This window comes from Ahaetulla prasina, chromosome 3, assembly GCF_028640845.1.
Source record: "Ahaetulla prasina isolate Xishuangbanna chromosome 3, ASM2864084v1, whole genome shotgun sequence".
Taxonomy (NCBI): Eukaryota; Metazoa; Chordata; class Lepidosauria; order Squamata; family Colubridae; genus Ahaetulla; species Ahaetulla prasina.
In genome coordinates, this window is record NC_080541.1 from 180540196 (window position 1) to 180566611 (window position 26416).

Here is a 26416-nt window from a genome sequence, read left to right on the forward strand (position 1 = left end):
ATTCAGGGCCTCTGGTGGCTCAGACTGATAAGACAGTCTGTTATTAACACAGCTGCTTGCAATTACTGCAGGTTCAAGTCCCACCAGGCCCAAGGTTGACTCAGCCTTCCATCCTTTATAAGGTAGGTAAAATGAGGACCCAAATTGTTGGGGGCAATAAGTTGACTTTGTATATAATATACAAATGGATGAAGACTATTGCTAGCATAGTGTAAGCCGCCCTGATTCTTCGGAGAAGGGCGGGATATAAATGCAAATTAAAAAAAAATAGCAATATTACATTCTTTCAGGATTTGTTTTTTGGATCATTGAAGGTGGCTATTAACTCATAATGGAATTATATGAAGAAGCTATAAACAAAACAACTCTCTTCTTTGGTTTAAAGATGAACAGTCAGTGGCTGCATCACTATAGAAAGTGGCACTCGATGAGCAGTCAGTCACTCACCCGTGGCTCCTTTGGCTCCCTCCCTCAGTCTTTGGGCTCTAATGAAGCAATATTATCTTGAACACATCAATTATAAATCATGGTATCAAGAAGGCCAAACCTTTTGGAACCCTTCCCTGGATATAACAGGACTCTACTTAAATACTCACCTGGAAGCTGTGAAAATATGCTTTGAATTTGTGCAGATGGCATTGATAGGACTATCATGCCCCTTGATGTCCCCAACAGGTGTGAAGTTGTCAACATTCCAGACCTTCACTGTCCCACCACGGCAGGCACTCAGCAGCATCGGCCGGCTGGGCACAAAGGCCAAAGCACAAACCCAATCTTTATGTGCAGGGATTTGCTGGAAGCAGGAATATAGTAAATCAGAAAGGGCCCAAGTCTTGTCATAATAGCTAATTAAAAGAAGGAAATTATTGGATCAAGTAACTTAGTTGACTACATTGAACTAAGAGGTATTTTTTTCCCTTTTCATAATTCTTGAAACTTTTCAAGATTTTCGAGATCAGTGATACAGAAAAGGTGTGCTAAGGCTATAAAGGCAAAAATTATACCCTGAAAATGCACTAACTATTAATGTACTAATGCTATGGAACAGAAGACAGTGGGATGAATCAAATAGTCCCTGAAATAGTATAGCATCCTTTAGTAGAAAGGAATATTTTCTTTATTACAATTACATAAACATTATTCAAATATGCTCTGGAAAACTGAGTGACCCTACAACTGAGCATATTGCACAGCTGTATATGGAGGGAAGTAGTGTGTCAGAAAGTGCCACTAGACATAAGGTAGTTCATTCCTACGATGCTGGATATAGTTTTGTAACATTAGTACAAATCAGATTCCACTAATACACTTAACACATAGGGACACTTTGCCATGATATCTTCAACATTAGCCTAAACATCTGATTTCTCTCACTGCCTTTCCAAGGTTAATTCTCCTCCTCTTTTATTCCCCAATGATTTATAGCTTAGTATTTTGATACCTGGATGAGTTCTTGTTGATCCAAGTCCCATTTCTTGATCCCATTGTCACGGGAACCACTGAAAAGTATGTCTCCCTGAATAGCTAGGCACTCAATCCCATCATAATGTGGAGGCTCAAAGTTGTGGGAAGGTCCAATGTTCCCACCGATACCTTCAGCAATCTCAAACATCTGCAAAATAGAACAACTTAGGAAAAAGAGTAGCTAATTAAGGACCACTGTTCAAGTTCAAGCCTTGGGCTCAATATGGCACTTTACTGTTAGAGACCAAAGAACAGTGATAAAGAAAAAGGACCATTTTCCCTTTCTCAATATTAAATTTTAAACAGGAAGATTACATACAATAATTTTGGAACTGGACATATGAATTAGCTGGTATGGGCTTAGTTTGGATCTTTTGTAAGAAATACAGTTAGGAACTAAATGCAGATATTCACTAGAACTAATTGTGATAATTACAGTTGTTGGATAGCTCCTATTTCGGTTTTCAATTAATTCCTTTCCCAGGAATTTATATAAAGCCATGTTGCAAGCAAATGCTAATTGTGAGACCAAGCAGAGCTTAATGGAATGGTTTCATTTGCTCTTTAGTAATTTTTCATTTCTATTGCCTGAATGTGAATAGCCTCATCTTTCTCCTGGGTCAGAAATTCTCTTCTCTTCTAGATGATAGATAGATAGATTGGTAGGTAGGTAGGCAGGCAGGCAGGCAGGCAGACAGACAGACAAGAAAAGGTATTTGAAAGGAGAGGAACCAGACTGTCAATAATATAGAATGTTCCTGAATATGCTAATAATACACTCAACAAAATTTAAATAATACCTTAATGTAGTGATCCTTAGATCCTGTGACTACTAAGTCATGATTGCTTGCAGTCCTATTCACTGTGAGACACATCACTGGGCCAATGTGACCCATCAGCTTTCCAATAGGCTGAAACCTATTTAACATAAATAAGCCAATAAATAGCCAAACGCGACAATAGTGATCAAAACATTGTAGGCAGATTTTTATCTGAGAAAATGTATTCTTTTGCCCCTTTCCCTGTACTGGCAACCCCAGCAGGCACATTCTCTGAAACATAAAGGAATGACAAAATACTTCAACAACTCCTTGTCACTCTCTTACATTTGTAACCTCTTGTATACTGTGGGTAGTGTCAGGAGTTGCTGATTGCTTATCCTGCTGTACAATTTGTTGGTCTCTCGTATTATCCCATATTACATCTCTCACTGTCCCCATTAACTGCCGATGATATGTATAGAAAATCATCGGACTGGAAGGGATCTTGAAGATCTTCTAGTCCAACCCCCTGCGCAAGGCAGGAGCATTATACCATCCTAGTCAAATGGTTATTCAGTCTATTCTTGAAAACCTCCAGGGATGGAGGGAAGCAAGCTATAATAGTCCAATGCACTACAGGACACAGGTTAAAGAAACGATTTCTGTTTTCTTTCTGACCTGTTCAACTCCCAAATGCGGACAAAATTGCCAGTGGCTGCGTAAAGCATGGTGCCTGTGGGATTAAGTGCAATCTGATTGATCTGGTGTTCGCCTTGCACGCTGGTGATAGTCCGGGTGGTGGTCCCAGCACAGGCATCTCCAGTGATCACCTGGCCTGAGGAGCTAGTGGACAGAGAGGAGGAGGGTCTGAAACATAAACTGTATCTGACAAAAGTATGAATGGAGTTCAATGAGAAAACAGTAAAGGTTTGCCCTTACAAGAGACTATAGAACAGAATCCCCGCTGCAGTATCATTGCATTGATACTGCAAACTCACATAACTACTGTAGAATAAATTATTTCTCAATCTTACTTGTCTTACTGACAATCTTACAATTCTAGCTAACTGCAGTTATAATTGTCCAGTGCAAAAATAAAAAGTGACTCATAGCTTAAACTTGCTTTATTTCTGGTATCTTTCTCTGCAATAAGGATTAATTAACCCGAGTGATCAGAGCCAACAATGGGTTTAAACAAGGTAAGACTAACTTTTTTCTTCTTAGCTGACTTAAGAAAGCCAAATTTCATGTGATGTTAGCCAGATGGTTATCCGCTTGGTTTGTTAAGACTCCAGCTTCCACAATATTCATTCAGCGCATTCATGGGATATTCTAGCTGGGAAATCTGGGATTTGTAATCCTACTACATCCTAAGGGCATAGGGCAGGGGTCTGCAAACTTGGCTCTTTTAAGACTTGTGGACTTCAACTCCCAGAATTCCTCAGCCAGCTTTGTTGATTGAGGAACTCTGGGGGTTGAAGTTCACAAGTCTTAAAAGAGCCAGCTTTGCAGACCCCTGCCATAGGGGATCTTGGGAAAGATGATTGTAAAGCATGCAATGCAGTGATTACTTACGTGAGAGTACGGATGCACTTTGCAGAATCACGGATATCCCATACTTTGATGTAAGAGGTAGAGACTGTGAATACCAGGCCAGAGTTGCTGCAGTATTTTATCGAGACTACATTATTTGGATGACCTTTCAAAGATGCAATTTCCTGTCCTGTCACTAAGTTCCACATTTTGCAACTCCGATCTTTGGAAAGGAAAGAAAGCTGAATCAGAATGACTTTTTCTTCTCTGCTGAGAAAAGAATTCACTAGTCTCCAGTAAGTTATCAGATATTGTGAGGCATGCACAAACAACATGGAAACCATGACAACTGATTGGTCCAGGAAACACATGTTCTTCTTAACCTGGATTCTGAAACTGTCTAAATTAGAGGTGAGTTACAGATTGCCACCCACTTATTTTTAGGAGTATAGGTGACTCTGGAAATGTGCCCTCAAAAAAGGTGGGTTATGATATGAATCGATAGCTATCATAATAGACATGTGGTTCCCACAAAGAATCGATTCAAATATAATTCCCTTTAGAACAGGGATCTCCAACCTTGGCAACTTTAAGCCTGGAGGACTTCAACTCTCAGAATACTCAGAATTCTGGGAGTTGAAGTCCACCAGGCTTAAAGTTGCCAAGGTTGGGGACCCTGCTTTAGAACATGTGTGTAGCACTATTCACCCTTCCAGCATCTAGGTCATCAAAACCAGACAAACGTACCTTTGGATCCAGAAAATAACAATTCATCAGTAGCATCTAAGCACAATACTGGCTTAGTGTGTCCTTCAGCCACAGAAATGCATTGCAGTGGTGCTGTCCGGGCACTCCTGGAACCTCCCACAGGGTTAATGATCCCCCTTGCATGGGAGAAAACGAAACAGTTAAAAGAGTGCAAGTCCATTGTCTAAGTAGAAAAATAATGGAACTTCTGATTTATGAAAGTGTGAACGACATCAGCAAGTACTGCGGGCCCAATTGGCAAAAGAAAGCTCAGGACCCTATCGGTTGAAGACATGTGGAAGAGGCCTTCATCCTACAGTGGATAAACAATGGGTAAAATGATGGTGATGAATCTGATTCTACTCTGGAACAGCCACTTCACCAGTGAATACTGACATGCCAGAGAAGAATAACCTAAGATTGGCACTTTAGATCAGGGGTCTCCAACCTTGGTCCCTTTAAGACTTGTGGACTTCAACTCCCAGAGTTCCTCAGCCATTTGGAGTTGAAGTCCACAAGACTTGGTCCACAAGTCTTAAAGGGACCAAGGTTGGAGACCTTTGCTTTAGATCATCACCGGTAAAGTGCTAACAACTATTACTTGGTCTTGCAATAATGAAACTAAAGTATTTAGAATGTGTTTAGGTGGTTAGAATGTAAAGATATTAATTTTGCTTGTTTGTTTTATTATATACTGATGGAAGCAAATGAAGTAAAAATATGTGTTGCTATTCCATCGATTATTTCTGACTTTCCTGTTTTTTACTGCTTTGAAAAGACTGAACTAAACATTACAGACCCAGAATGGCAATCTGCAACTGAAATAGATTTATATCCCCAATCTTTCTCTCTCTCTCAAAAGCTCCCAGAAAGCACTGGCTAATTTTGAAATTCCGCCACTAAGAAATGACAGCCCATTTTTTTAACATTTTTGGTGGAAAACAACAAAAATGAGTTCAAAAGCAAACACGTTAAACTTTTCAGTTTAAATCTCATATCCCCCCTGTCCCCACCCCCAGAAATCCATCACTGCCCACTCTTATTAAATACAGTAATAGCATTGCTATTCCACTCATTGCTCTCCTCAGATCCTCAAAATGGAAAAAATGTATGTCTCTAATTGCCTTAAACTTGCCCTTCCCTGTTCTCTTCTTTTGCATCCCTTTTTCCATTCTGTCCTGGGACTGAGAAACTGGGCAAAATTGGCTTCAACTCTGTGCTATAGATGAATGAAATATATCATGATCTGGTGATGCTGTACATCGTGCAAAAAGTGCATACAATTTTGTGATCAGAATAGAATATTCACAATAGGAGACTGGAATATAATATGCAAATAAAAAAAAGTTTTTTGTAACAATTTTGGCTTTAAAAGATACAATTTGACTTTGGGGTTAAAGTGGAAAAAAGAAAGTTTCTGGACTCTGGCCCAGAAAAAGAGATTTTTCTGGAATCCCTAGAAAGAGAATGGAAACTGAAACTCATAGAAAATATACTCTGTTACAAATAAAAACAAGCATCATATTTTAATATTTTTCACCTAATGTTTTTGTGTGTGTGTGTATCTCTCTATGTGTATGTTTTGAGATATGTTGCTGATATAGTTCACATCCAAATGGGCAGCTTCAAGATCTTCAGGCCTATTATCATTTATACCTAACAGCAGCAATTACATTGACAGATTCATGTATCCAGACAGTTTTCTTTCATTACATATTTTAGAAGTGGCTTGACATTGTCTTCTTCCCAGAAATGAGAATGTCTAGCCCAAAGTCACCCAGTTAACTTCACGCCTAAATCAGGGCTAGGACTCACAGTCTCTCAGTGTCTAGCCTGATGAATTTAACTACTACCACAAATTAGCTCATAAGTAATCCTTAGGTGTATTAATATTTATTAAAGTAGTATTCTCTCTTTTGTGTGTGATGTAATTCAAAGGCATCTATTATGGCCAGGCTTCCCTCCAATTCTAGACGTGAAAGAAAATTTCGGTGCCCCTGCAGTGCACCCTTCCCAAATACTGGAACAAATCTGTGTTGCAGAGTTATCTATACAATTTTAATACATAACATTCTGAGGCAGCCCTCAGACTGGTGTCCTTATTCACTGAAATTCTAAACCCACTCAACATCATCCATCATGCGAAAAATGCTTCCAATTGGCATGTATAAATGCTTGTATTCAATTCACTACAATTTTTCTTTCTTTTTTCTGCTGCATCATCAACTGAGAAATTTTCTTGTTTAAATTCCTTAAAACCATCAACTGATTGCTGGCAGAAAAAAATGAGAATTCTATGTCTTTTGGATGTAAGGGGTAATCCTGATATGAGTAGCAGAGACTGAGATGGAGTTACTGGATATATCTCAAAGGTGCTTTTTCAAGAGGCAACTGGACTTTCTGATTTTTCTTCAAAGATGTTTTGCTTCTCATCCAAGAAGCTCAAAAAGTCCAGTTGCCTCTTGAAAAGCACCTTAGCGACAACCATGACCTGGATGACTCAGAATCTCCATAGACATTTACTGGGCGAATGTTGCAGAGCTGGAGTTTGAGAGTCAATTTTTTTCATGTAGGAAATATAAATTATTACATCAGAAAAAGAAAAGAGGAACCAGGATTTCCACTCACTGAGGAAATATTTGAGTTGTCCTTTCCATTACAATTTCAATTATCTGTGTTAAGCCAAGGATGAGCTAGTAAGGCTCCATGTCTCTTAAGCTGACCTAAAAATAATAGCCGCCAAACCCCAGTAAGTCTCACACCCAATTGCTGTAGAGATGTATTGACAGAAGGGGAGGTCCCACAGCAGATCTGCAGGAGACGTTGGAGCCAAGCAGATTGCTGACTCCAATGTCACTCATCCTCCATAGATCATCCAGATGGAAGGCTTAGAGCTGGACAAAAGGGGAAAAAAATCATTTCGAGAACAGGGCACCTAAAGATGTCTTTAGAATGCCTCAGATGAGGGTTGACATAGTGGTGGGTTTCAAATTTTTTTACTACCAGTTCTGTGGGTGCGGCTTAATGGGCATGGCATGGCTGGTGGGTGTGGCTTGGTGGATGTGGCAGTGGAAGGATACTGTAAAATCTCCATTCCCTCCCCACTCCAGAGGAAGGTTACTGCAAAATCCCCATTTCCTCCCGATCAGCTGGGACTTGGGAAGCAGAGAATAGATGGGGGCGGGGCCAGTCAGAATTTTTACTACCGGTTCTCCGAACTACTCAAAATTTCCGCTACCGGTTCTCCAGAACCTGAGGAAACCCATCTCTGGGTTGACGATAGGGTACTGACGCTGGCATAAGGTCAGGTCCTCTGCAAATTGCTAGTACTATAGGACATCATCATGCTAAGACAAGGAGACTGTGTGAATGAGGCTAAAGTGTACAAAATCTTATATTTTTAGTGAATGTGCAGGCTAGAAGCTACCACCTAAGTTTCAATCAACAGTTTGAAGATGGAGAGGTGTCTTTTGGCAAGTAGGAGGGCATGTATCACATGGGCGGAGAAAAAAGACTCAACCACAATCTCCTGGATAGGAAAAAGCTTCGTTCTTTTAAAAATTAGGGGTAGAACTTGGGGAAGACAGGGCCAGAAGCTGTGTGGAAAAAAGGAGAAACATATCATTGTTCTTCTCAATTTTTTGATAAAAGTGGAATTTTTAGCAAAAAAGAAATTTCCAAGTAAGGGAGCAGAAGGAGCACTTGCTTACAAGGATAACTATTTCTTATAGGAATAGGGAAAATGGTATAGCTAGAAATATTTCAGTTTTCTAGACAACTATAAGGAATTGAATCCAATTGTTCGTGCATAGTTCAGACTAGGCTGAAAGTTACCAACATTTATTTAGAAATTTACTCTAATCTGTATTATTAAATTGCACCATCTCCCATTTTATAAAAGAGATCACACCATTTGTAGCAGACCATTGCCATCTAGTGGTCTTTTGGATTTTTCCATTTAACTAGTTTGTCAGCTGCGGTATATTGTAAATTTGGGCAGCTATATAATCTGTCTCCTATAACATGAAATGTTTACAATCTAATATTTAAAGTTGACAAGATTTTTATATTTTCTCTCTGGAACAGTTGAAAATTCTAGTCCAGGGGTCTTCAAACTTGGCAGCTTTAAGACTTGTGGACTTCAACTCCCAGAGGAACTCTGGGAGTTGAAGTCCACAAGTCTTAAAGGACCAAGGTTGGAGACCCCTGCTCTAGTCCAGAGGTCTTCAAACTTGGCAGCTTTAAGACTTGTGGACAGTTGAAGTCCACAAGTCTTAAAGTTGCCACATTTGAAGACCTCTACTCTAGTCATACACCTACGCTACAAGGCCTGGAGGTTTTACTATAGAAATCTTTTCATTTTTCCCCCCCAATATGCCATGAAGGTAGTAAATGTTCCCAAGCCCTATCTAGGCTTGGGTTAATGAGAGGATTCCAAATGAAGTATCTTGTGGAAGTAGGTGGAAGCAGCAACAGTTACTAAGGCAGGAGAAAAGGCCAGAAAGCGTATTCTTAGAAAGGATATTTGAAACTTCCAGTCTTTCACCCAAAGTACTATGGAGTTTGTTACCCATTGTTTTGGAGGGAAGTTTGGTGACCGCAGTGATTTCTGTTCTGCAGAACAGAAACAAATGGAGGTTGGATAAGGATCAACAAAGGAGAGAGCGAGCAACTTTTATAGGGATATTGTCAGCTGATTCAACAATAGAGGGAGAGTCTGTCAACTCAGCAGAACAAAAAGGCTTTTTGGGCAAAAAAGACTGAAAGCTTCAGACACGTGCTGGTGGTTTAACTAGGACTTCCAGACAGGATGGAATTTTAACCCACTACTGGCTGGTGATTTTCAACACATATAAGAAGGACAATTTGGAGGAAAAAATGATGTTACAGGTAGTCCTCGACTTACAACAGTTCATTTAGTGACTGTTCGAAGTTACAACGGCACTAAAAAAAAGTAACTTGTGACCGTTTTTCACACATATGACCATTGCAGCTTCCTGATGGTCCTATGATCAAAATTCAGACGGTTGGCAACTGACTCATTTTTATGACGGTTGCAATGTCCCAGGGTCCTGTAAACACTTTTTTGCAACCTTCTGATAAGCAAAGTCAACGGGGAAGCCAGATTCATTTAACAACCGTGTTACTAACCTAACGCTTGCAGTGATTCACTTAACAACGGTGACAAGAAAGGTCGCAAAATGGGGCAACATTCACTTAACAAAGTCTCACTTTGCAACAGAAATTTTGGGCTCAATTGTGGTCATAAGTCGAGGACTACCTGTGTATTCCAAGTCACAGGAAATGGGCCTGAAACATTCTTTAGTCAGCTGGAGGTATATTTAGCAGTCAGAAAGTAGAAACGGAGGAAGGTAAGAAATACTACATCAGGGTCTGGTGACATGCAGGTTTTAAATGCAGGGAGAGAAAATAGAATGGGAGGGGAAGAAAGAGGCCACAGGAGTTATATAATAAACAGTAAGTTTTATACCTCAACACCTCCGAGATAGAGGAATCACTGTCATCAGACCTAGGGATAGAAAATTAGCAGGATTATGGGTAATTAAAACCAGGAGAAAGAAAAGCAGCAGTATAAAGTCAGAAGGGGGGAAGTTTGTTATTGCATCCAAGCTAGCAGGGCAGATAAAAAAGATAGCAGGCTGCAGATAGAGAGGGCTCAGGAGCAGAAGGAGCATGACCAGAAACCACCTGCAGCTTGAATAGGTATTTTCTCACTCACTAAACCCTTGATATTAGACACAAAGTCTTGGAACTTGCTTTAGGAAAAAGGAAATGAAAACTCTAATGATGTTAAACCAGAGTCTTCAAACTTGGCAGCTTTAAGACTTGTGGACTTCAACTCCCAGAATTCATAGCTGGCTGGAGATTTCTGGGAGTTGAAGTCCACAAGTCTTTTATTTATTTATTTTGTCACAACAATATATGTAGGTATCATACAAAAGATTATATAGTATATAAACACATATATGAGTAAATATTAGGAGGTATAAGCATATATATAGGAAAAAAACAATAGGACAGGAACGGTAGGCACGTTTGTGCTCTTATGCACGCCCCTTATGGTCCTCTTAGGAATGGGGTGAGGTCAATAGTAGAAAGTTTTTGGTTAAAGCTTTTAGGATTATGGGAAGAGACCACAGAGTCAGGTAAAGTATTCCAAGCACTGATGATTCTGTTACAGAAGTCATATTTTCTGCAATCTAGATTAAAGCGGTTGACATTAAGTTTAAATCTATTAGTTGCTCTAGTATTATTGCAATTAAAGCTGAAGTAGTCTTTAACAGGAAGGACATTACAATAGATGATTCTGTGAGTTAAGCTTAGGTCATGTCGAAGGCGACGGAGTTCCAAGTTTTCTAAGCCTAGGATTTCAAGTCTGGTGGGATAAGGTATTTTGTTGTTTTCAGAGGAATGGAGAACTCTTCTTGTAAAATATTTCTGGACACGTTCAATTGTATTGATGTCAGAGATGTGGTGAGGGTTCCAAACAGGCGAGCTGTATTCTAGAATTGGTCTAGCAAATGTTTTATATGCTCTGGTTAGTAGTGTGGTGTTTTTGGAAAAGAAGCTACGCAAAATTAGGTTTACAACTCTTAGAGCTTTTTTTGCTATGTAGTTGCAGTGGGCTTTGGCACTTAGATCATTTGACATGAAAACTCCAAGGTCTTTAACGTCTTAAAGCTGCCAAGTTTGGGGACCGCTGTGTTAAACTATTGCACATATGTGGCTCTTCTGAGGAGAAAGACACCACACATACAATGCCAATCTACCAAGGTTGGTGGGTAACACCTAGTGGTCAACCTCTGAGCAAAGTCTACTGTGATTTCCATGATACTTCCTCATGAGGATATGATCACAGAGGTGTCAAATTCCCTCTACAAATGGCTGTCAGTTATGTTTCTTGTACTGCTTTTGTTTTCATTTGAAACTTCAATACCCACTTAGGCTGAAGTTGATCTATACTGGACAAATTAACTTAAAGCAGTAATGGAACATCACCAGGTTTTCGATGCTACAATTCCTCACTCTCATATCCTGATCTCAAGAGTACACAGGCTGGTATTTGGAAAGCAGAAAGCATATGCAACTCTTGTCCTGTTAATAGAGCAAATTAACAGCTATTTGGAAGATGCGTGAAACTCAAACCTATCTTGAAAAAATAAACTTGCATCATTCATGTGCAGAGTTTTGAAAATGAGACTCCTGGCCGTGGGAGGCAGCAGACACGATTGGAAAGAAATTTCATGCTTCCTAGCAACCATCTAAATACACTGAAGAGAGGCAGCAATCATTTAGCAATGGAGACATCACGGAATGTATAAAATTAGATGCTGGTCCTGGATGGGGAAATGGTATAACGGTTATTTAGGTTTCTATTTGGGGAAGTTCCAGAGAAATCTTGTCCTCATTGCTGAAGCAAAGAGCTAACTCCAGTGCAAATGGGATGACACATCTCCAGGTTCCCCCACAAAAAAACAATCCAAAACAACAACCCAAAACAAAAAACAACAACCCCTAAAGGTTTTCAGTATTGGGTAAAATGGAAAATTAGGAGAAACTTTTTTTTAGAGCCAGCAGCTATAACCATAAATTCTTCTCTTTATCCTTGGGAAACGAACTCCTCCAAATCTCATAGTTAATCTTACTTGTCTAATGCAGAGCCCTGGCTCTGGTTGCTAGTGAGCCGAGAGAAGACATTGCGGTCATTGCGTGGTCTGCTGGGAGGGGATGAGGGAGGAGTGAATCCAACATCTGGATTTCTAGGCAAGAAAGAAAGATGCGATGATTTACTCTGATTGGAGGCTGGTTTGCTCCTTGCAAATCATCTCTCACCACTCTCAGATCCTGTTCCACCAAGCAAGTCAACCAGATGACAAGGAAATTAAAGATATTAAGGGGGCCCTTCTTATGCACTTACCTGATAGACTGGCCCCTGTCATATGACTTCCTCCTTGTAAGGGGTGAAGTGTCTGTGACTCGGGACTGTCGAGGGCTAGAGAGGAAAAAAACGACAAAAAATATTCTTTGCAAAATTCTTTTATTGGAATGAATGAAGTGCTAAATGCCTGGGAAATCATTTGCTTTAAACATTCCTAGTATCTTGCAAATGCAAAGATTTTGATGAGGGAGCAAATGGGAATATATGATCTCTTAAAACACTGCAAAAACAAATGCCAAGGAACTGAAATAGACTGGGAATATTAATTCAGTTTCCAGTACCTTCCGTGTTTGCAAGCCCTCGTATGTGCAGAAACATTTATATTTATTTTAGTACCTATACTTATCCTTGCCAATTCATAACTGATGGAGACGAATATAGGTTACGTCATTTGTATAAGCTAAAGTTTTCTAAATGTTCAGCAACCACATCCTGCAGGAAATGGTTCCTGCTCAGACTGCACAATGCTTCAGTTTTGACTCTAAAGTGGGGTTTCAGAGCATATGGACATGGACAGAGCATCTGCCTGCAACTCTTTTAAAACAGTTGCACCCTTTCCCAACATCCTGGGACTGCTACTTGAAAGGAAAACTGTGGCTGATTTGAAGACTTGCAGGTAAGACATTGTGAGATGCTCTCTGGAGCAGGAGATCTCCAACCTTGGCAACTTTAAGACTTGTGGACTTCAACTCCCAGAATCCTTCAGCCAGCAAAGCTGGCTGAGGAATTCTGGGAGTTGAAGTCCACAAGTCTTAAAGTTGCCGAGGTTGGAGACCCCTGCTCTGGAGCACCTTTTTGTAATCAAAGCCAAAGCAAAGCTCCTACTTTCTCATTAGGGCATTCTATATTTTGAACCAGTATCGGGTGCTAGCTGACTGAGGATTATGAAAAGAACATTGAAATGGTTTCATAAAAATGATAGAATTCTAATGAACTGAAGACTTCTATGTTATTGTTAAAATTTCTGTAAAGTTTGCGGTCAATAAAAAACTGATTCTGAACTCAATACACAGATCGTTGTTTTTTCCTTGCCTGATTTTTTTCCTCTGGCTCACTAACAACCACCATCAAGAAAACCAAATTTTGGGTTGCTAAAAGGATGAATCATATATTGGTTTATACAAAATAACGCTGAAGTACTGGGCTCCAAATTTTCAAGCCAGCAGCATTTCTACTTCTCAACACGCAAGAGAACATACTCAGAGATCATTTCCTCTGTAACAGCCATGGTGGTGCACTGGTTAGAATGCAGTATTTCAGGCTCTAGCATTCCACTGCCAGGAGTTTGACTCTGACCAGCTCAAGGCTGACCTCAAGGCCTCTTTCTGGGGTTGGTAAAATGAGGTCCCAGATTGTTGTGGGCAATATGCTGACTCTGTAAACCACTTAGAGAGGACTGTAAAACATTACGAAGTGGTCTATAGGTCTAACTGCTATTACTATTGTATAATCAGGACTTACAATGTGCTCCCTCGGATAGGCAGACTGATGGTGCGGGAGACTTTCTCCTTATAATAAGGATCATGGATAGAGAATCCAATACTGTCCTCTTTGATTTCCATGAGAGACGCTAATGACTTGGTGATGTTCTTAGTGGAGATGTCCAATGTGGGCCCTAGGCATTCTGCAGAGACAGCTTTCATCTGACCAGACAATTTAGGCTCTCCCTAAAACAAAGTCCCAAAAGAATCAAGTCAGAAAAGTAGCATTAATCAGCTACTCAGGCATTATTCACTGGCTGAATTTAACTATCCTTATTGGTTGGTAAAATGTAGCACAAGATTTAGATTTGAATTCAGGTAAGAGATATCCGTAATGATCATTCTAAATTTTAGGATGCAATAATATCTCAAGAGTCATTAAGTCACTGAAGAAATTTTGGTCTAAAGACAATAAAGAAAAGCGACATACAAATAGATAAGGATGAATATTTAGTACTAATTATGAATTATTTACCATCCCAGTTTAGTGACTCTGAGTGGTTCACAATTAAAAAGCAGTAAAATTTCAAAAACAAAAAGTCCATCAACTAAACATAAATGAACAGTTTGTTTATCTTTAATTTCTAATTAAAAAAGAAAGCATATACCTAGCTATTAGGCCTTGAATGCTTGATGGGACAGTTACATTTTAATATTTCATGCAAACTACTCTCACTATTTAACTGAAGAGCAGTCAGACACAAAACACCTGTAGCCACACTGGCCAAATGCAGCTTTCAACTTACCCTGCACTTGAAGTCATCCTGACTAGCAGAACCTTTCATGAGGAAAGACTGGGAAAAGCTGCAGGACACAGAAGGAGATTTTTGGTACGTGCAATTTTTATAGGAACCTATAGAGAATCCAAGTGAGACCAACCCTGAAGAGATTCCCCTAAGTGCAATACTCTGATTTATTCCTGTCACAAGCACTCCATGCGGAATTGGATTTTTTTATATAAAAAATAGAGCATAGGAATTCCTTGATGTCTATGAGCTGGTTCACTGGTCAACAAAAATCTTTTCCATTTCTCCCATTTTTTAAACACACACACACACACACACACACACACACACACACACACACACACCCTCTCGCTTTCTCTGAGGATACTCACCTTCCCTCTGAAGCCAAACTGAATTCTGAGACTTCCTCATCAGTGCTGGCATAGCCATTTTCTATGCAGAAAAGAAACCAACATTTGGATCATATTTGTCAGCACATAGATAGCAGCACTGCTTCTGTATCAGAAACTTATCTAGGAAAATGTATATCCAAAGGACACAAGAAGCTTGGTCTTAATTTTTTAAAATGGGAAGCTTGGCAAAAGAAGACTAATCTCTAATTTACAGAAGCAGAAGGACCACAAGAATAAACCCAGAACAAACACACTTTCAAATTAAAAAGAGCCTTGCCACATGAACTGACTAATTCAGAGGCAAGCTTAATAGCAGCCTGGCTATTTGAAGTCTTTGTTATGCAGTGATTGTCCTCAAACTAGTTCTTTTGTCACACAGCAAGAAAATTTTATAGGAGTGTTGCTATAGAAGAGCACTGCAGATAGGTGAATAATGAAACAGACCTTGCTGCACGTTGTGAATGAGTGCCTGTAATTCAGGGTGGGATTCTGCTTTTTCTCGTAGGGCATCCAGAATATGATGGTTCTGAGAGGAGCCAGTCACATCTGTTTGTCTGAGACGTCCCTCCAATAAGCGGATCTGAGCTTCCTTCTGGGCTACCTGCAGGCTCTGTTTTCAGAGATTGGAAAATTAGGTAAGAACTTGATCTCTCCACAAGCTCTATTCTTAGCCATAAAGAAGGCTACATCCAATGGGATTCTGTGCCTTGCAATGGATTCGGAGACAAAACCAGAAGACTGTAATCATAATATTCAGTCAGAGCTTTATTCTACTTCTTAGTAAAGCGTTTGAATATTGCAGAAGGACTAAAAATAGTTTCACTGCAAATATATTTCAAAATATTAAAAATCTTACTCCATTCCAAATGCATTTCTCCAAGAGTTCTATAGATAGATCAGCTTAATATTGTAACCAATTACATTTGCTACTGGATTAGCTGCACCCATCAATTGCTAGCAGGCATTCCTAGCCTTGACTTACCTTGTCTATGGATGCTTTGAGAAAATTGTCCAATAAAAGTCGTGCTTCAGCCAAAGAGCAGGAGCTGATCACCACAGAGGTATCTGTAGAATCCAATTCTTCCTAGTAAGAAGAGACCCATAGGGAGAAGAAATAGAATGAGAAAGTCTGGGGATAGAACATTGTTTCACTGTCCAAATATTGTTTTACTAGCCTTGATATCCTCTCAGTAGAGTTGTACATGATTAGCTAATTTCAATTATTCATCCATCAAGTGAACCCACTGTGGACTACTAGAGCCTTCTCCCTGTTTTTTCTACAACAAGAGAGTTCTTCTAGAGCAGGGGTCTCCAACCTTGGTCACTTTAAGACTTGTGGACTTCAATTCCCAGAGTTCCTCACCCAGCAATTATGGGAGTTGAAGTCCACAAGTTTTAAAGTGACCAAGGTTAGAGACCCCTGTTCTAGAGTACTAATGCCTTAATGTAATTAACAAACTATCATGCAATTTGTAATTAGATGTAATTCCAGACTAAAAATGAGAAAAATTCTAGGACTTTTCCAATTCTATCATGGATCTCATAAGGATTGTGAAACACAATAACTCCTTAGTCTCTACTGTTTCTAAGAGCAAGGAGTCCAGCTATCAGCCTCAATTAATCTCTGGCACATATATAAACTATGGAATCCCCCATCCCAAATCCCTTGCCTCAGATGGAAATTGGACACACCTTGGTCTCTTCAATCTGCATAATGGTGGCCTGGCAGTCAGAAATACCATCATTTATGTAATCAAGATTGGCAGCCAACACTTCAATCTCCTCATTCAATTCCTGCAATCCCTTCTGTTCTTCTGGGTTCTCAGCCTGTAGTTTCCCCCTCTTTCCTAATAGTCCTTCCTGCATCAGGGACAACTCCTCACGTTTCTGAAAGGAAAAGGGAAGAATTGAGTCATTCTGCTAGGCCAGGGGTCTCCAACCTCGGCAACTTTAAGACTTGTGGACTTCAACTCCCAGAATTCCTCAGCCGAAGGATTCTGGGAGTTGAAGTCCACAAGTCTTAAAGTTGCCAAGGTTGGAAACCTCTGTGCTAAGTCACTGTTCTGCAGCAAACTCTGTCCCCAGGCCTTGCTTTCTATCCCAATGAAGACATCTACTCTTATGAGCCATCCCCCTTGTCACCTTGATAAGACGCTCCATATCTGATTCCAGATTGATGACAGTCATTCTTTGCATGACAATGTCAAAGACACGGCGTTCCAGTGACTGCCACTTCAGGCGGGCTGCCTTACTAAAAGTCTGATTTGCACCTTTCTTTGGGAATCTTTTCCTAGAGAGGGAGATCACAAGAAAGAGATGAGCAGCACAATCCTACCATTATGCTAAATTCTTGGCCATACTACTACTACTACTAACAACTACTACTAAGTAGTTCTGAAGCAGAGGGTGGGAAAACATTCTGAATGCTACCAAGAAGGAAGCTAACAGGAAAAGCCAAAGCTCCAGGAGGCAAGATTGGACTTGAAAGGTATCAATATGTTCACAGATACCAACATATAATACACACACGTTATGTACTCTCTGACAGATATCCTTAAATAGCTTGAAATATAACCAAAGAATTAACACGGTATCTGACCTGATTGTCCGAGTTCCATTTGAGGAAGAAGGAGAATCTCCCAGCAAAGCATTGGTTTTTCTATTCCACTGGCGTACAATGCTAGAGACAGAACGAGAACCAGATTCTGGCTCTAAGGAGGTGGTAGTGCTGGTGGAGACTTCAGCACCGGGTTCTCCCATGGTTTGTTTCTGGTTAATCCTCCCAGCAACCCTATCAGTCATAGGTTTGGCTAGACGACGCAAAGCAGAGACCTAGAAAGCCAGAAGGAAAAGAAGAGTCCTGACAAATAGAAATATGAAAATAGGTTCAGGCATCAGTTTCAGGAGACGAATCAAAAGTGATTCCAGTTATCTCCAATAACAGCCCCAAACTGGAAGGGAAAATGGATCAGGGCAAAGGCAGCTAAATTTGGGGAAGAATTTTCTCCCAAGTAACAAGGTTCTTGAGATACATATGGCAAAATGATACAAAATGCCAGACATTATCTATAATCAAGCTCAAATTATCTCAGCTAAGACCAAATTTAGCAACTTCACTAATCAAGTGATGTGCTAAGTCTCTTGGTAAGAAATTATAGATTTGTCTGGATAAACAAAAATTATAATTCTGTTTAATACATTTACATGCTCAAAAGATACATTAGAGTCTCCCACTCTATGCAGAGCTCCTGTGATTCATAAGCACAAGAGGCATTTTTCTTGGTTCATTACCTGAGATTTCAGTTTCAATGTGTGATTGGTCCAACAAACCACACTCAGGAAACCCACATGTATTATCCGAGTACAAGGAGACATTTCCAAAGTTGCAGACTGTCTAAGACTTTTTTTTTAAAAAAATCAGAGATTTATCACTTGATATTCTTGTGCACCCTAAATCTGCACCTCACCTCTTGGGTTTTCCTGCGCAAGACGATTTCCTGCTGTCGCTTCTGAGATTCCAGAGTTCGGATCTGATACTGCAGGAACAATGGGGAAAAAATATTGGCAACATCCCACAATGGAGCATCCAAGAAGTAAACTTTCCTTAGGATGCTCCATCAATTGCTCTGATAAAGCTCTTAACAATATTTTGAGGCTTAATTTACATGTCAGTTTGTCAGGGATTGTCCAAATGCTTCCTTTTGCAGTCCAATGGGATTTATGGATGGAAAGTAACAACATGATTATTGATCAAGAATTGATAAAATTTGTATACAGCCCGCAGAAACTGTGGATTATATAAGCTGGGAAAACTCTGATTTCAGACTTTCATTGCATTTTTTCCATAAGATCTAATCTTTCTCTAGTAGCACTGTTGGGAATATCAGTTCTTCCTCTAGCAATTATTTTCTAAGGCTGTCAGGAGTTTCTCTAATTGAAACCCCAGCTCCCCCCCCAAAAAAAAAAAATCCCTGAAGTTTAACTCCCTGCTCTTATTCAGCTGTTCTACGGTAGACCATCTGGAGAGGGGAAAGCTATCCAAGACAGTATGGATTTTTTTAATGGAGTATTTGGAATTGCTTTATTTTCTTTGTTCATTTTTAAAAGTGGTTAAAATATTTAAACATGCTTAAAATGTTACATTGTCAATTATATCGGGTTCTTCAGCAGAAAGTACCAAAATCAAAAGTTCAGGATTCTCATTAGATAAATTCCATATCGGATGTTAGACCAACATTTTAGTTTATAATACTGTATATTTTTAAGTTTACACCTCTATTGTTCTATTGTTTCTTGTGTGAATTGTGATATATCTAATATTAAATTATATATTTCATAAAGTTAAAATATAATCATAATTTGTTTAGGCTTCATCTTCTAACATGGCCCCTTTCCTGAATAACTACATATAGTGTAGAGATACATTTTTATGGGATAATTTACTGATATATTGTGAAAACACAGCTTTATATATGCACACAACTTAAACCACTTATGGAATGTATAAAGGAGGAGAAAAAGCACTATGTTAATTCTATATAAGCCTCCAATACTTATTGGATCTGGCTATATCTCCAATATCCACATCGATGTAGCATAGTCAAAGTTGCAAGGCGTAATAAATTCAGACAAACTAGAACTTCCCTTTCAACTCATCCTCCTCTCTCTCTCTTCCACCGATACGACATCTTTGGCCAAAGGACCGAAAAAGGACCCAAAGCAGGAAATGTTGGAGAAAAGGGGGAAAAAAATGTTCTTGTTCACCTCTTGCCTACGTTGCTCTTTCTTCAACTGGGCAATCTCACGATTCCTCTTGGTCTCCACCATTCGCCGTCTTTGTTGCTCTTCACGCATTTGTTTCATCAGTGCTACCTGTAAGTAACAGTCATGCCTCAACTCAACAATACTGATAACGAAGAAGACAGTCTTGCCAAAAACAGCAAATTTAACTAACAAGAGAATACAAATAGTTTGAATTGGTATCGTTATAGGGCCAAGGTATTCTTAATGCAGGGTGTGGTTTGTATAGAGATGACCCAAATACAAATGTCTGCTGGAATAACAAGATAAACACACAGTTGATAACAAGTTATTAACTTTTGGCCTGATTGAACCTCACTGTGCCTTTCAGAAAATAAAAATGGTACAGGATTCTCCCTATAAAAGCATGGATAAAAAAAAGAGACCGAGAGAGACCAATTTTCCTCCTTACACTCTGACTGTGGCCTACATTCAGTTTAGTCATGAGGAAAACACACAAATAAACTCTCTCACACACATAAAAAGGCACGACTGAATTACCTTTGCTTTCTTCATCTCTGCTACTTCTGCCTGCAGCTTCTTCAGCTCTCGCTCATATCGAGACTGGTTCTTGAGAAGGCGAGCGTGCTCCTTCTGGGCAGCCTGCAACTTCTGCAGGTCACGATTCATCTCCCTTAACCGTTTCTCATAATCTGCTTTAATTTTGTTAGCCTTCTCTTCTGTATAGCATTCCATACTACCTGAGAAGAGGAAAACAAAACGAAGCAAAAAACTCATATAACTCTCTATCAAGGTACTGTGCTTGGAGTAGTTTCTGAGAAGGCAGTAACAGAATTGAAATATAATACAAATTAAGACAAACCAATGGAGATTTTTCAAACATACCTAACCTATTGTAATCATATCTGAAGACCTAAAAATCATTACATTTCTGACACTCTTCTTACATAACAAAAGTATATAACTATATAACTAAATTAAATCCTACATTCTCCAAAAATCATAGGAACCAGAATTCAGAGTTCAGGAAGAATACAAACCTTCCCAGGAGCATACCTATTCAAAGAGCAACTTCATGACTGACTTTTTCTCCCAAATCACTAAAGCAGTAATTATCATGCTAATAACAATGAATTTAGGTCATCTCCCAAGCCTCACTTGGGGAAAGCATTCAATCACGCAACCTTCATCATATTCTAAAATGGTATATTCCTGGGAATGTATAGTAGTGCAGTAGTTATAATACTTTTTTCTGAATATATAGATCAGTTTTCAATCATTAGGAGATAATAATAGATAGGAAACAAAAAGCATATATTTTGAAGGAAACAGGATTTATATACATATACAACTTAAACTGATATTTCTGGTGAACACTCATTTGACTATATACAACTTTTGACCATTTTGAGAGTAAGCTTTGAGTACACATCGCAAATTATGAGTTAGCATGTTGTGCTTACCTAGTTATTATGATTTCTCAGCAACAATTTACAGAGTTAAGATTATGGACAGACCACACCGCTGCATTTAAAACAAATCATGGTTTGACATAAAGTGTAAATCTAATCAAAGATTTACTTACTAACTCAGGTTTGAGATTCAGATAGTTCTTGTGCATTAAAATCATAGCTTTGACTGTGCATTCAGATAAAAAGCTTTTCAATACCAGAACAATGCAAGCAGACTCTCTGATCAACCTGTAAAAATCCAATTTTCCCAACCAGTAAGCCCTTACTGAGATTCTGCAGCACCCTGTCTCTCTCCAGCTGAGTGTCACGGATCTTGTTCTGCAGTAAAATTAACTTTTCTTCATATTGGTGCTTCAAGGTTTGTAGGCGCCGTTGGCTGTTCTCCAGTTCATCAATTAATTTCTGTTTGATCTCAATCTCACAGGTCAAGTCAGCCAGATCAGCTTGGAAATTTGCTGCTAAATAATTGAAAAAAAGGATACAAATAAATATTACCATATAATCTGCCGTGATTTTGCACCCCAGGCAATCTTCTGATTGTCATATTTTTTCCATCAATATGCATCTTATATGAATTTGCCAATCAATCAATCAATCAATTATATTTAGTCTTGAGCAAAATTGCTGGTATTTTGAACCTGTTTTGCTTGGAGAAATTCTCATAACTTTTTTAAAAAATGTCAATCATGTGTGGTTGCCCATTTGTTTATTTAAATTATGCCACTCATCTTATTCTAAAAAGTAACTCTTTTCAGAAAAATGGAGTGCCATCCAAGGAATTGGCTATTGCCTTGTGCTGCCTTCAAAAACCAAGAGTTGTACTATATTTTGAAGATGGTGAGAACTCAATTCACCACAGCCTCGTTTTAAGACAGGAATGCATAAGGTCTCTTATTAAACTGAGCATGGCCTTTTCCACCCAATGTCTTAGATAACAGCTTCCATCATCCTACTAGCATGTCCAAGGTTGTATAATGTGTTCCCAAGTAATTGGGAAACACTGCAATACTTAAAATGACAGCATATGGCCTATGCACTGATCAATCCTAATAAAAGACTCATATGTACCTGAAACTAGGATGCTGCTATGCATTCACCTGGAATCAGGAAACATTTATTTATTTGTTGTTGAGAAATATGAATGGAAAAATTATTTTGCTATAGATTAATGCATTTACTTCTGAGATTTTCATTGCCCCAGTGATTGGCCCATGTGGAAACAGTTGCTGAACAAAATTGAATTTTTAATCTGTTCTGATATGATGGTTCTCGTATTTTAATCATTACAGTGATGGCATTACACACTATGAAATCTTTCAACATTTACTGCATGATATTTACCCTTTTCTTCGACATCTGAATCAGAATCCACCAGACTTTCTTCACTCCCTGAATCTTCTTCATCTTCTTCATCCTGGCCACCTTCTTCCTCACAGCCACTTTCATCCCTTTCCTCCTTAAATAGGAGGAAAACCACGATTAAATAAAATAGAGTTGTAATACTACTCCTTACAAGATATCAGAATATTAACCCCTCCCAATTTCTATTTGGACTTGAAACATGCCAGAATTTTGGATAGCGGCGGCAAGCTGGCCACGCCCCCCCCAGTTGACCACACATCCCCAGACAGCCATGCCCCCACCTCTCCAAGGTCAGGTCAACCACAGCCCTGATGTGATCCTCAATGAAATTGAGTTTGACACCCCTGATTTATATCTAGGCTTTTTGAGAGGCTGCTTCTTTCTGTTTGTACCTGCAACCTTACTGAAACTTGCCTATAGTGATTGTGAACTCATTTAGTACAGCTCGTTTTTTTCTATTATGTATGAGCATTTAACTGCTGGCTCAAATGTTAATTTTAATCATTCGTTCTAGCTGTTTTCGTTTTTTGTTTTAATTCTTATTTTAAGAATTGTGATATTGCAACTGTAACTCATTCTTATGATAAACTGCATTATATTAAAAGCTATCAACTTTTGTTTGGTTTGCTAAATGACAGAGGACAGAATTCTTAATTCACAATTGGTTATTCTGTTTTGTAATTCATATTGTTATCAGCTATTGATTGATAGCAAGTCTCCTGCTTCTTGTCTGGGCCTATCATCACAGCATATACCTTCAAATGGGCTTTATAAAGAACCTTATCAGGCCTTCCTCTAGCTGTGTACCTAAGTTTACACTGCTGCCTGACTTCGCTACTTCACATGCTGATGGGTGTTACAAAAAAAGTATCCAATTCTTGGAGATGAGACAAGATATTACATTCTGAAGCTTAAAGAATTAGCTGGGAATTGCTCACGTCAGGAGATTCTGAAAACAGAGGTTAAATTTAATGGGAAGAATTACTTGGAAGCCCCTTCATTCCAACCTAAACTTGCACTCTATTCTTGGGAAAGTGCTCTTATCCTCTTTATCAAGCCTCTGCAGTAAATGGAGTCCTATAAATGGGTGAGTAAAAGACCACGAAAGTTACACACACATGAGAAGGAAAGCCTCTTACCTCTTCTGCCTCATTTTCATCATTCTCATCTGCCTCATTTCCCTGCTGCAACCTTAACCGCTTTTTAAACCCTTCTTTTTCTGGGCTATCAAAGAAAAGTGAATTTTATGTCAATGTTTGTTTTGTTTTTAGGCCATTACTTTAATTCTAAGATTTCAATCTAAAAGGCAGAAGATCCACCATCAGAGTTTATATCATTACTATCAAGAGAACGTTGCTTTCATTTATATCAATAATGAAAAGCACCAACAGGACAATCAGTCTAAATATTAATCTTTCTCTAGATCTTGGCCAAGTCCCTTTACCTCACAATACCTTCACAAGTCCTCAGCAAGATAGACCCATCTGTACTTACTATCTTTACACCATGTATACCAGTCTAGCAATAACAGCAGAAGCTCATCACAAGAATGAGCATAGAGCAGGGGTCGGCAACCTTAAACACTTAAAGAGCCACAAATGTCCTAACCAGAAGCCCCCCATTCAATTCTGGAGCCGACTGGAAGTCCAGCTCCCCCACCATAGAGACGCCTCCTAGCGTGGCGTCCTTTTTCCTCTACCTGTCCTAACTGAAAGCCCTATCAACTGTGGAGCCGACCAGGGACAGGGAGCCACAGCAGAGGGATGAAAGAGCCACATGCTGCTCCAGAGTCGCAGTTGCTGACCCCTGGCATAGGGACAAGCAGAATGACAAGATACACAATACCTCATTTGTAAGGTAACCTAATTTATAAATATCAGTATAATGTATGAGTAATTACACGGAAGTGATGCCATAGGGCACAGTGGTGTTTATTTCTTGCTGCAGAGAACACTGAAAGTTCTTCAGCCAGCTGAAATGTTTTAATTAGAGATTCAAATCTATTTGATTAATAAATTAGCATTTAAATTGCTACTCTAGAGATCAAAGAAACAGAAAAAATGTGGTATTAAAACACTCGTTTGATTTCTTTTTTTCCGTCACTGCTTTCTTATACTAAGAAGGAACAAACAATAGATAACTCAAACCCTTATAAATACACAATTCAGGAGCCAGAATAAGGAATCCTGCCAGTCACCCTACATTTCATCACTCTAATTGAAATAAGTCCCAAAGCAGGGATCTCAAACAATTTTCTTTGCTGCATTATTGATTTGTGTGTCTGTAGGTCCATGCCCAAGTTAGTCTTAACATCTGACAATTTCCTGGATAAATCCACAAAGCTTTCTTGGCAAGATTTTCTGAAGTAGTTTGCTGTTGTCTTATTTCTAGGGCTGAGAGTGATAGGCCAAAGGTTACCCCATTTAGTCATGCCCAAGGAGGAATTATAGCTCACAGACTCTATCCCAGTCCCTTTAACCATTACATCAACCACACTCATACCTCTAATTACATATTTATTTAATAAATTTATATGGCCACCCAACTGACACATAGGTGACTCTGGGTAGATGCAGTCTTCAATAATGGTTGCTAAGACCCAAGAATTGGTATAGAGGAGAAAGACGGAGAGAAAGGGGATGAACCACCCCAAGGTACTGTTATAAAGAGTGGCACTTGATGAAATGGGAAATGTGGTTTACCTTTTTCTTCGCAGTTTTGTCTCCTTCTTCAGCCTTTCAACATCTTGCTTGGCCCATTGTAGAACATCAGTGGCTTCAGCTTCCACCGAGGTGGCAGGGGAACGTGAATCTCCCAATCCAATCCCTGGTGATAAACCCAGGGAATAGGGCAGCCTGGTTGAAACCCGGTTCAGATTGCGGCGTAGTGATTCATTCATAGCTTCACTCTCTAAGAGTTTTGTCCTACAAAAGAGACATACATAGACACACACACACAAAATCACATCATCCAACTAATTAGATGCAAACTTCTTTGAAGTTCTGTGATAGGGATAATTTACAAGAATAGGAACCAATAAACAAAATATGTTCCAAAATATACCCCTCCTATTTATATAGAAGAAAACTCAAAAATAAAAAAATAAAAGGATAAAGCAAATTTTAAAAGTTCATCCTACTCAGATTCTCAAGGTCATAGAAAACAGGTTGCATTGCATAAATTGTCTAAAAATATCAAGGATTGATTCAAACATCAAAGAATTATCTTTCATAACAATTCAGCAGTAATCAAAATGTAGCATGAAAGTTAGACATAATTCTTTTTTTTCTGTACAGTTTTCAAGTGTAAATACACATTTCAAGATGTCCTACAACATAACCTCAGGCACCCGAAGACTTAAACTTTTGAAGTTCTGCAAATAAGGAAGATTTAATCTTATCTAAAAAAACTGGCAATTGTGCCTTTGTGCCAGATGTATATTTATAGAAACTGCATGCCTGGATGACACTGAAATCTGGTTATTGTGAGTTTATGAAATTATGGCTGTTCCAGTTATATGTTTTTGCATTTATGCCTGCTATGCTTGCTACTCTTTTGTACTGGCACCACTTTGGGTACCACCAATACAAATGTAAAAATAAAAGAAGTCAGACTATAAACTTTGTGTAGTGTGAAGAAATTCTTTAATCTACACTTTCTGTAACTTCTGAGAAATTACAAATTTCTACATGCTTTAATTTTTCTTCGACACCAGAATTTTTTTCTCTCCCAAATCT

At 39.0% G+C, this 26416-nt stretch overlaps 1 protein-coding gene across 4 annotated transcripts in view; it reads right to left on the reverse strand.

Annotated features, from left to right (window-relative positions):
• KIF21B (kinesin family member 21B) overlaps positions 1-26416 on the reverse strand; it is a 91239-nt gene that overhangs the window by 2285 nt on the left and 62538 nt on the right. Inside the window, exons 11-34 of one of the 4 annotated variants that reach the window (XM_058179217.1) lie at positions 25382-25603; positions 23819-23903; positions 22659-22773; positions 21584-21775; positions 20386-20585; positions 19849-19956; positions 18552-18620; positions 17684-17916; positions 17227-17374; positions 16777-16971; positions 16067-16168; positions 15529-15694; positions 15064-15124; positions 14693-14750; positions 13927-14132; positions 12445-12519; positions 12173-12286; positions 9997-10035; positions 4506-4642; positions 3801-3981; positions 2904-3068; positions 2265-2382; positions 1442-1612; positions 597-793 (exon numbers count right to left, since the gene is read on the reverse strand). In XM_058179217.1, the coding sequence (XP_058035200.1) occupies positions 597-793; positions 1442-1612; positions 2265-2382; positions 2904-3068; positions 3801-3981; positions 4506-4642; positions 9997-10035; positions 12173-12286; positions 12445-12519; positions 13927-14132; positions 14693-14750; positions 15064-15124; positions 15529-15694; positions 16067-16168; positions 16777-16971; positions 17227-17374; positions 17684-17916; positions 18552-18620; positions 19849-19956; positions 20386-20585; positions 21584-21775; positions 22659-22773; positions 23819-23903; positions 25382-25603 (3357 nt within the window). The remainder of the gene's footprint in view (positions 1-596; positions 794-1441; positions 1613-2264; positions 2383-2903; positions 3069-3800; positions 3982-4505; positions 4643-9996; positions 10036-12172; positions 12287-12444; positions 12520-13926; positions 14133-14692; positions 14751-15063; positions 15125-15528; positions 15695-16066; positions 16169-16776; positions 16972-17226; positions 17375-17683; positions 17917-18551; positions 18621-19848; positions 19957-20385; positions 20586-21583; positions 21776-22658; positions 22774-23818; positions 23904-25381; positions 25604-26416) is intronic. The other 3 variants (XM_058179219.1, XM_058179218.1, XM_058179220.1) reach the window with 3 other exon arrangements.